Genomic DNA, 10,520 nt, shown 5'->3' with positions numbered 1-10,520 from the left:
GCCAATGGAGATATGCTTTGGTCTATCTGTATATCTGTGTGAAATTACGTTTAGTTTATCAATCTTTTAGCCAATGAGAATCATTCAACCTGAAGCAAGGACTTAGCTTAGACCTTGGTGAAGGTATAATTGCAGTGATCTTTGTAACCATAAGCGGGCGGGGTGGTGGATGGACGGGTGGGGGGACTAACTCCTTGTGAGTGAAGCTGACTTCTGTTGATGAAACTGCTCTCTATCTTCAGAAAAGCTTTTCTTCAATTCATTATAATTATGACACTGGTCATTCATTCATCATCTGGTTCTGGATCTTTGACTGTAAATCCCTTTGCAGTACATAATTGTTTTACTTTATTATTTTTAATCCTGAATTTTGTTTGTTGTCTTTAGGATAGCTTGCTTAAAGTCACCATGAAATCAAAACGGATTATTCCTAATTTTTTAACAGAATATTGTAGTGTATATTATAAATGATTTATCCATGCACTCCTTTTTTTCATTTTCTCATAATCTTAAATCAAACTTTCCCCTCCCTTTACTTTAAATATTGAATTTCATGAATTGTGTAAATTGTGTGATATGTGTGATATCTGCATTTTTTCTTGTTCGATAATATTTCAAACAGATATCACACATATCACACAATAGGGAAGAAAATACTCTTGCAACTTATTTTTCATCCCTACTTTAAATATTGAATTTCATTAATTGTGTAAATTGTGTTGTCAATCAAAACGGTAGGCTACAGATAAAACTTTGTGTAAACAATCTATTATCTAAATGGTTGGTATCGCTATTATTGATATTGAAGAATAGCCAGGAACTCAGCATCCACCTTACAAATTGTCCAAATGAGGTGCGTAAACCAAAAAATATATGTAATTCGAGAAACTCGCCTGCCAAAAGTCTTTGATTTCTTAAAAAAAAGTGAGCTGAACAGATGAAGAAGTCTTCTGACCATGGATTGGAAGAAAATCCAGATGCTTATTTTAGGACAGATATGACTTACTTTACCTAACCTGATAATAATCAAGATAAGGTAAAATGTGTGCTGTAAATGAACTTTAAAACATGTCAATGCATGCCTTATTACCACCACGACATCTGAATTGTATCAGGTTGGTCTCAGAATGTCCTTAAGCCCATCTCAGTTTGGTTTCATTATTCCTTATAGAATAGGCTATCTTAAAAAATTTTTTGGGAAAAAAATGCTATCCTAGTGGGTTAGCACTGTGTCCTTAAGAGATGAGACTCCTTCTATCTCACTTCCCCTCATGCCCCTTGCAACTTTTATACATCAGCTCTTAAATTACAAAACGGTATTCACAATTTGTTCTTGCGTTACATGCATTTGTTTCATCCTCACTATTATCCTCTATTATCCTCACAGCCTTAAAAGCATAAGCAATTGCATTAGTCAGTCTTTGCAACAGGCTATAGTGAAGTTGAATAGTATGTTGAGTGCTGATGCAGGTGTGAGACTTACCGAGAAAAAGACTGTGTTTACACCCAAGGTCTGGAACAACAGGCCCCTCTTTACGAGCACACTTAAATCATTAAAAGAGGAGCATAATGACGAACACACATGTGTTCCTGACACTCATATTCCACTGGCGCGCTATGAGAAGAGACAGCTCAGGTAAGTACCTCTAGCTCTATTCTTGTTTCTGTTTTGAAAGATTGTACTGTTTTTTTTTTTTTTTTGTTTGTTTTTTTTTAACTCTGATTATTCATCTATGTGAATAACGGCTAATGTTAAATTAACTGTGAAAATGTATAAATGTGGGAAAAAAGCCTTCATGGGTGGAATTTACATAATTTGCATGGTCACGGTTGTTACACACATGGTTATTCTATGAGAAAAGTAAACTGTTTTAATGATTAGCTTAAAAGTAAATCGTGGTCACTCCATGGTCACTTTGGTGTTTGTGTGATCTCAAGGCCACTGGGGTCTGTTTATTTAACATTGTTGAGGACATAGTGCCACATAAAAATGAGACAAAAAACTAATGTCCATTGTATTATTTTCTTTGTAATTATAACATTTCCAGTATTTTAACCTGTGACTTTTGAATTATGAGTCATACAGCTTAAGCTAAACCAAGTAATGTGCAGAATGCGGTGACACGATTTACCTTGCCATTCTTGACATGTGCTGTAGCTACTTAATATAAACAAGGTTTTAACTAGGTGTTTAATCAAAGCCTATCAACCAAAGGTAAACACTAATTTGAGTATGTTTTGCTAAAAACATCACATGTTCTCACTATGGATGACTAAGTATTAAGGGAAGTCAGAGGAGATGAGCTGTAACCACATTTTCTGACTGAGTCAAGATCTGTTCATGGAAATCCAGAGGTTAAATTGTAATTTGTAAAGCAAAATGACTGCTTTTGACTCAACATTAGGAATCTGTTTTTTGTCCAGGAATTTAAGGTGTCTTTGACTTTTTATCATTTCAAGTTCTTCCTCATTACTTTAGTTGCAGTGCTGCGGGATGTCATGGAGCTGATAGAGTAAGTATTTTAATGGCTTGTGCCCCTTCACAGACACACATTCACACATGCTTTTGACTTTGTGCCTTCTGATTTGATAAGCGTACAAATGGACGGACCTGCCTCACTTTATGGCTTCATCAGATTTCTGAGTGTACTAAAATACTGTCCGGGAAGTAGGGTATATTGACTTGTTTATGGCAGTGCACTAGATCTCATTGGCTGCTTGTGTATAGAACTTATCAGAGGGCAGAAACTCATTCCTTAACCTGTTCTTTTGTATGTTCATTAAGGAAGTTTACCTTCAATCCCAAGGAGGGAATAGACAATCCAGCCATGGTGACTGCAGAAGATACAGGTTAATGAGTTCTTGTATTGGGTATTATTAGTGCCTTTTTGTGTGTGGATAGACTGGATACTTTGAGATTTACAATTAAAATTATTTTGTTATGTTTTTTATTTATGTTTGTGAATTATTTTTCACTGAGACCACGACAGATTTCAGATGTCTGTTCTATACCAGGGTTCCCCAAACTAAATGGAAAGCTAATAATTAAATAAATCATACAAATAAAAAAAAAATCATTTTAAAATTAATATAAAACATCAACTAAAAATATTATTTAATTTGTTTACCTGTATGTCATGTGACTATTAACCAACATCAGAGAACTACAAACATTCAGCTGTGTTGTTTAATTATTGAAATAGCCTATTGAATTAAAATCTCATTGTGGTTTTCAAATAAATATTTTAGATCAAAGAGGTTTGGCTAGCAAAAAAACGTTTGGGATGTTCCCTGCTCTATACCATTATTATTATATTTTATAAACAAATACAGCTCAGAATAATACGAAATACAAAACGCTGCTAAAATGTGTTACCATAGTTTATAGTATACCATAGTGTTGAAGTGTACAGATTGTTCATTTAACTCCAGTCTTTGCTGACAGAACATGTGTCAAATCCCACACCACGTGTGTGTGTGTTGAGGAGGGAAGAAGGAGAAATCTTTGGCTTCCGTCTGCGTGTGGAAAGAGGGCGGCGGGGTCATATAATCAGGCAGCTGAATTCAATGGGTGTGGCAGAGAGGAGTGGGCTCAGGGATGGGGACCGCGTGCTTGAAGTCAATGAGAAGTTTGTTGACAACATGGAACACATGGAGGTGAGAAGTCATGATCTTTGTTTTGCAATTGTTGTATGTTTTTTTTTTTTTTACTGTACAAGCTATGAACATGTGTTTTTTGTATCAGGCTTTGTAACAGATCACTTTATTATATTTGTCCCATTTGTTTAGGTGGCCCGTATGATTCAGGTGAGTGGATCACAGTTCTGCTTTCTGGTGTTAGATGAAAAGGCCTACAACCAGGCTGTTTCTGAGGGCCGTGACCTTAGAGAGTTGGCTAAAGCCAGCCGCGGAGAAGGATGGAGGCCTCCTCGTCTCTGCCACATCAAGAAAGATGCTCCTGGCCTGGGCCTCAACATTCTGCCTTTGGAAGGTAAGAACCACAGTATCTCACATATTTTTTTATTTATTTTTTAAATCTGTAATGCTGTTTGTATCGTCATTTTTGAGATTTTTCATATTTAATCCAACACACAGTGAGGTTAAAGGTCAAGTGTGCGCTTTCTGGTGTATCTGTGGTGTAGGTGAGAAAGGCAAATGCACAGTAAGCCCAGTGAAAGGGGGGGCCGCAGAGAGGGCAGGAGTGAGGAAAGGTGACCGGCTGATCTGGATGGATGGTGCCATGACCTGTGAACTCACACACTCTGCCATCAGCAGAATGGTAAGTGTAGTGTTGATAAATGTTATAGCCCTTTAAGGGTGGTGTTACATGGGAAGGTGGGTGCAGGGGGGTTGCTCGAGTGTAATGTAAGAAAGAGGGCAATAAAACAAGGAACACGTTCGGCAGCGCTATAGATCTAGTCTGCATTGTGTCAGTTATTGATAAATCTATAGTAAGCAAGGACTTGCTTTAGATACACTGTAAAAAAAAAATCCGGTTAAATTTATGGTTAAAAAAAACAGCAGTTGTGGTTACCAGATCGTGTGGTTAACATCACAGCATTTATTTCCATTAAGGGGTGCATACATTTGTTAAATTTATTGTTGAGAGGAAAACCCCTTGAGATGTGACATCTCATTTTCGTGGGGACCTCAAGAAAAATATTCTTCACAAACATACATACATACTAACAAAACAAAGACAAAAGCTTTCCATCACACCAAAACCACCCATATCTTCCCCAATCCAACCATTAGGCAGTAAACAGTTAAGGTCATTCATATAAACAAAATAAAAACTACAATATATACACACACACACACATAGTATATAAAGCATGAAGAAAACAGTTGCAGCTTGTATGAAAATAATTAAGAAGAGACATCTTAAACTGGTGAAAAGAGGAGATCGATCTAAAAGACGTAGGTAAACCATTCCAATCAGAATGGGCTTTAAATTGAATGGCTCTCCTACTTTTTGTGGATATATTTGGTATGCTTGGCTTCAAACAAAGACACTAAAATAATGCAACAAGCATTAACTACAGAAAACAGAAAATTTAACACACAACCCTATGATATATATTTAATAAGAAGAATCAAACTATTAGTAACTATTTTTCACTGTAAATTATTTGGCAATTCATGTCATGTCAAACCATTGTCACTATGTGAATGGCAACTGACAGTTACAATATTTTTTTCTTGCAAACATTTTTATAGTGTACAAAGCTCTTCTGAGCTATGTGTCAAACTCATGGGCAGCGTGTAAACCTTCTGTCTCTCACATGATGGTTATGGTGATGATATTTCCAGGTGAAGAAGTGCAGTGATCACATGACAGTGCTGGTCATTGACAGTGACAGTGAGAAGAGTTATGCCTGTCGGAAAATGCCCATTCTCCCAGCCCTGGCTGACGCAGAGAACATGCCGTATCGGCCCCACAGACTGCATTTGGTGTTGGGGCCAGAAGGGTATGGCATCTTGCTCAGGCTGGAGAAGGCTGGAGCAGGACGCAGGGGTGAGAGGCAAACACACATTTGACATGTACTAATTTATTTGCAATCTATTTGTACAGCTACATAAATGGATTGCTGTCTACATATTTATGTTTGGTTTATACAGTTCACATGGTGAGAGAGGTGGATAATGGCAGCCTTGCTGAACTGGGAGGTGTTAAAGAAGGTGAGGTGATTCTTGAAGTGAATGGAGAATCCACAGACTCACTGAGTCATGATGAAGTTGTCAGCAAAATCAGACAGAGTGGGCAGCAGGTCACCCTCACAACTATGCCACCTCAGGGCCATGACTTCTACACTAAGGTGAACATACTTTAAAAATATAATAACATTACTTTTCTTCAAATAACATTTATCAAATGTTTAATCACATTTCTTAAATGTTTAAAAAAGTCACAGGAATAAAGTTCAGATTATGGCCTTGAAGTGATAGTGTGCACTAGATAGTAATAAACTAACTTTGAACTACACTTTGAAAAAAATATATATATTTTAACCCATTTGGTAATGACAATTTAAAGCAAAAAAAAGCTACTCTCAGGATATTTATGAATATATATATATATATATATATATATATATATATATATATATATATATATATATATATATATATATATATATAATACATTTTTAAAGATTGATCGTCTGTTTACTTATGTCTGTTTGTCTACTTAGTTGTCTTTAAACGACGTCATGTTTCACTCTTTCTTAGCTGGGCCTCTCCCCCTTACTGTTCTGTGTGGATTTTACATCTGGTAGCCCGGAGAAAAAGGAAATCCCAATGACGCTGAATCCTCCAGTGCCCTCTATTGAGCCTGAGGTGGATGTGCAGATTGATCCTAATGTTAGATGCTGTAAATTGCTGAGAGGCTCGGCTGGTTTTGGCTTCCATTTGGGTTGCGTCCAACAGAAACCTGGAACTTTCATCAGCCAGGTACAATGAAGCCCATTCACTGACAAATCAGCCTTCATACGATACTGACTTCAGATGTTAGGACTGGATAGAAATGAACCTTTGTTCTGGATCTGTGGGAACTCTTGACTAAAGTATACTCTTGCAAAACCAGCTAGTCTACATATCATGGGAGTCTTCATTTGTTAGAAATTATAGAATTACATAAACATTTTATAAAAGATCAGTGATACAACTCAGTTAGATGCTTTGACAATTACTAAAAGTAAAATCTATAATTTCAAGTGAATTTGACAGTGTATTACCAACATTTCTTTAGGTAGCAGAAGAGGGTTCAGGTCTGCTTCAGGGTGATATAGTGGTGGAGGTGAATGGACAGAATGTGGAGAAAGAGTCTCTGGAGGATGTGATCTTACTTGTGAAGAGAGGAGGAGACACTCTTTCTTTACTTGTAGTAGATCAAAAAGGTTATGACTGGCTGAAGAAGAATGGGAAGCCAATCACTGTGAACAAACTAGCAACAATCTCTGAGGTATGCAATAAAGTATTGTTGTGCTTTCTCGTGTTTGGTATCAGTGTCGGTCGGTGGAGGCGTGAAGAGAGACACACAACAAACAAAATCACTTACGCTAAATGTAAACAACAATAAGCAGTAAACTAATCCCTGCCTAATGACATAGCCACATCTGATTGGCTAATTCAAAACTCATTACATTATTAAATAACTGTAACTCAATACATTTATTGATCAATTGCATGATTGTGCCATACATACTCACACACACACACAATAAGCAAACACATCAACTTCATTAACTTTATTTATATTTGTTCATGTACCATTTGTTACAGGTGGAGGAAAGTGTTTCGAGTGCTGCTGAACCCCAAACACTGAAGACTGATGACTTGTCTAATGTTGACTGGACTTAGTTCATAGTATAGTAGATGGCCATAAAACAGTCCTGATAATTTCAAAGAGATTAGTACTTTGAGAATGATCTTTAACTAGAGTTTCACTGGTTAGCTAAATTCTCTGAACTATATTTGCACTTCAGCAATTCAAAACGTGTGCATGATCCCAATTCTGCATAATCAGATTGCTGTAGGCTAAAGGTTAAGATTGGTCTGGATGTAAAAAATCCAGAATGCATTGCAGGAAGACATTAACATTGATTGCTGTGTTTCTGAGAAGTATTATCTATTATATCAGTATTTTAACATGTGCTCACTATGTTTTGCCAGGTTGTGACTTATGAATCTACCATGTTGTGACTTATGAATCTACCATTTTTGCATTGTGTCATTTTCATCCTGAATAAATTATCATTTAAATAAGATCAAATGTCTTTTTCTTTTTCGCCAAATCAAAGTGTTAAATAAATTAAGATCAACAAATGAAAAACTAAAAATGTAAATAAATGTCTCTAAGAATGATCCAGGAAATAATTTGTTTTTGTTGTAGCCTACTGACCTTGGCTACTGATAATTTGATCATTAATTAATAATAAATAAATAGTACACAATTTGCTTTTACAACACTGATACATGGAAGATATAATTTAGAAGATATCACCGATATCACCCTTTTATGTAGTGCATTTACAGTCGCACTTAGTCGGCCGTTTTATGCCGCTCTTATTTATGTAAAAATATTTTAATCCGTGCATGGTATTACATGTTTAATCGGGTTGAACCATTTTATTTTATTTTAATAAACAGTATTTTTTGTTCAACATGTAAGTTACACTATATAGATATAGGTATATTTATGTATAGGCTTGCTCTAAATTTCCGTCAGGCGTATAAGCTTGCATACTCGATTGAAGGGTCCTTCGCTGGAGGTGACATTCATTGAAGGGCCCCAGTTGTGGAGAGAAGCGGCGAATTAATCTTTACAGTTCACAGAAATCATGGCCCAGGCGGTACAGAAACTCGTGGCTAAAGTGCCAACGTTGGTCGGCGGTAAGAATAATTACCTTTTACTTAAACCGTAGAAGATTTATTTCTTTGTAATGTTTGTTTCTAGTTAAATGCTTCTGGTTTCCGCAGCTGTTAGAACAGGCCGCGTAAATGATCAAATCATGAATTAGATCAATTAAACATAACGCATACGCTAATGTTTTGTGCAAACGGATGACCGATCATTGTGTTAGTAAATGTTTTTGTTCTGTCTGGTCTAAAAACTGTTTATACATTTTTGAGTGCCTAGCTCGTACTTCTACAACAGCGTGTTATGCTGAAGTTGACGGAACAGTCTCCCAATGTCAACGTGTGTCGACTCAAATATTTGTGTTGTTCCCTTGGCCTTTGCTTTGTGACATTTCTATGTACAATGGCGTTGATATTGATATTTTGCAGCTGCTGTGAGCTACTCCAAGCCCCGGCTAGCCACATTCTGGTATTACGCCCGTGTGGAGCTGGTTCCTCCCAGCCCTGGCGAGATCCCCAAGGCAATCAGCGGCTTCCAGGATCTCATCAAGGGCTTCCAGTCAGGACGGCTCGGTCAGACTACAGTCAGGGTTAGTATGGGTCCTTCGAGTTCTTGGTTGCATTTCAAGTTGAACATTTCCGTTTTAAATAAAAGATTTTAATATTTGCATGACAGCTGTCCCTCAGCCTGAGCAGATGCGTGAATAAAAAATATTTTGTAATTTGCTTTTTTAATTACTTAAATATTTTTTAAAACGTGTCTGCTCAGTCAGAGGGACCGCTTTCATGTGATTTTCTATTTTAAATATGTATTTTATTAAATTGTGCAAATAACATGGACACCATTAGGAAAGGCTTTGGAATGGGCTTTATGCCCAGCTGCACTACTTCCTGAACTTCAGCCAGCTCCTTGTTTCCTGTCTGCAGTTATTGGCCAAATTGATTAATACAGGTGTGCCTGACCTCAGTTGTCATGGCAACAATAATCAGACACACCTGAATTAATCAATTTGGCCAATAATGGCAGACAGGAAACAAGAAGCTGGCTGAAGTTCAGGAAGTAGTGCAGCTGGGCATAAAGCCCATTACATTGCAGCATGCATATTTATTAAGAAAGTTGCTCTAAATCATCCATCCATCCATCCATCCATCCATTCCACACACAAGCATATACGTCTGTGACCCGAGCTGGCAAAATGAGTTGGACATTTTCAAAAATAAGTCATTTTCATGTTGTATGATCTGTTGAAATCAGACTAATTACTTGACAAAACCTGTTCAACTGTAGTTGATAGTCAGCAAAGTCAATTTTGAGTTTTCTGAAGGTTCCAAAACAAAATCAGCTACCATCCCTTAAAATCCCAGGTAACAGCAAATTTGGCACACACCAAGTCATATACATAATCAACTTTTTTTTTCTTCCCATGAAACCACAATTGTTTGATTAACATTAATTAAACAGACAGCCTATATATTTAAGACCTACTGCACTTATCTAAAATAATGTTACACAGATGTTTTTTCCCCAACAGTTTACAGAACTTTCACATAAGACATAACAGAGGTTTGCATAAATACTCACCTTGACGGATGTTTTTAAATACTTTAATTGCAGTGTTTCCCCTACCATTGTTTTAGCCCGAAATGCTGACGAAATCCAGTCATAAAAAAGTAATTTACTGTACTTTTTGATTGCTAAAAAATGACATGGCAGCTCCGCAACACTAGCAGGTTCAAACCTGATTATAATATATTATTAATTATGTAATGTTTCTCATCACTTTTATTTCCTTTTTTTTGCCACCACAGGATGCTATGAGGAATGGGCTTGTTGCCACAGAAGTTCTGATGTGGTTCTACATCGGGGAGATAATTGGAAAGAGAGGCCTTATTGGCTATGATGTATAAATGTGGACTGTCCTGATTGCTTGCTTTCGTTGCTAAGTTGTGTGTGTTCCCTTCTTTATCAGAATTCTTGGAATCCAGGAACTAAATAAATAAATATTATTAAATAACAGCTTTCATGCTTTTTTAAATTCCAATTTAGTCAGTGGACCCATGATAATGGTACAGTGAATTACAATATTGTTGAACTCTAGGATGTTTCCATCAGTTTAGTACTTGGTGTTTTGAGCTCAGCCCTTACATGATACTCTTCA

At 36.7% G+C, this 10,520-nt stretch overlaps 2 protein-coding genes across 2 annotated transcripts; both read left to right on the top strand.

The window, feature by feature from the left end:
• The first annotated feature begins 1,488 nt into the window (after nt 1-1,488).
• On the top strand, nt 1,489-7,776 carry nherf4b (NHERF family PDZ scaffold protein 4b). The gene is made up of 11 exons (XM_039658331.2): nt 1,489-1,636; nt 2,480-2,513; nt 2,786-2,850; nt 3,446-3,657; nt 3,790-3,991; nt 4,143-4,279; nt 5,314-5,518; nt 5,623-5,819; nt 6,232-6,453; nt 6,752-6,964; nt 7,285-7,776. Exons 1-11 carry the CDS (start codon nt 1,570-1,572, stop codon nt 7,360-7,362), a joined length of 1,632 nt encoding a protein of 543 aa, XP_039514265.2. The 5' UTR covers nt 1,489-1,569; the 3' UTR covers nt 7,363-7,776.
• A 459-nt stretch (nt 7,777-8,235) lies between these two features.
• atp5mg (ATP synthase membrane subunit g) lies at nt 8,236-10,378 on the top strand. Its single transcript, XM_039659891.2, has 3 exons — nt 8,236-8,394; nt 8,791-8,951; nt 10,171-10,378. The coding sequence occupies exons 1-3, from the start codon at nt 8,343-8,345 to the stop codon at nt 10,267-10,269; spliced, it is 312 nt and encodes a 103-aa protein (XP_039515825.1). The 5' UTR covers nt 8,236-8,342; the 3' UTR covers nt 10,270-10,378.
• Nucleotides 10,379-10,520: the final 142 nt, after the last annotated feature.

Source organism: Pimephales promelas, chromosome 4 (assembly GCF_988280905.1).
Source record: "Pimephales promelas chromosome 4, fPimPro1.hap1.1, whole genome shotgun sequence".
NCBI lineage: Eukaryota > Metazoa > Chordata > Actinopteri > Cypriniformes > Leuciscidae > Pimephales > Pimephales promelas.
Note: the sequence above shows the minus strand (reverse complement) of the source record. Positions and strands in the feature narration are given on the sequence as shown.

Excerpts from the sequence above, each read along its gene's own strand:
- nherf4b (XM_039658331.2), top strand. The coding sequence starts at position 1,570 with ATGACGAACACACATGTGTTCCTGACACTCATATTCCACTGGCGCGCT. Across the intron at positions 1,637-2,479 it reads TATGAGAAGAGACAGCTCAG|TTGCAGTGCTGCGGGATGTC; the intron begins GTAAGTACCTCT and ends TCATTACTTTAG. Across the intron at positions 3,992-4,142 it reads CAACATTCTGCCTTTGGAAG|GTGAGAAAGGCAAATGCACA; the intron begins GTAAGAACCACA and ends TCTGTGGTGTAG.
- atp5mg (XM_039659891.2), top strand. The coding sequence starts at position 8,343 with ATGGCCCAGGCGGTACAGAAACTCGTGGCTAAAGTGCCAACGTTGGTC. Across the intron at positions 8,395-8,790 it reads AGTGCCAACGTTGGTCGGCG|CTGCTGTGAGCTACTCCAAG; the intron begins GTAAGAATAATT and ends GATATTTTGCAG. Across the intron at positions 8,952-10,170 it reads TCGGTCAGACTACAGTCAGG|GATGCTATGAGGAATGGGCT; the intron begins GTTAGTATGGGT and ends TTGCCACCACAG.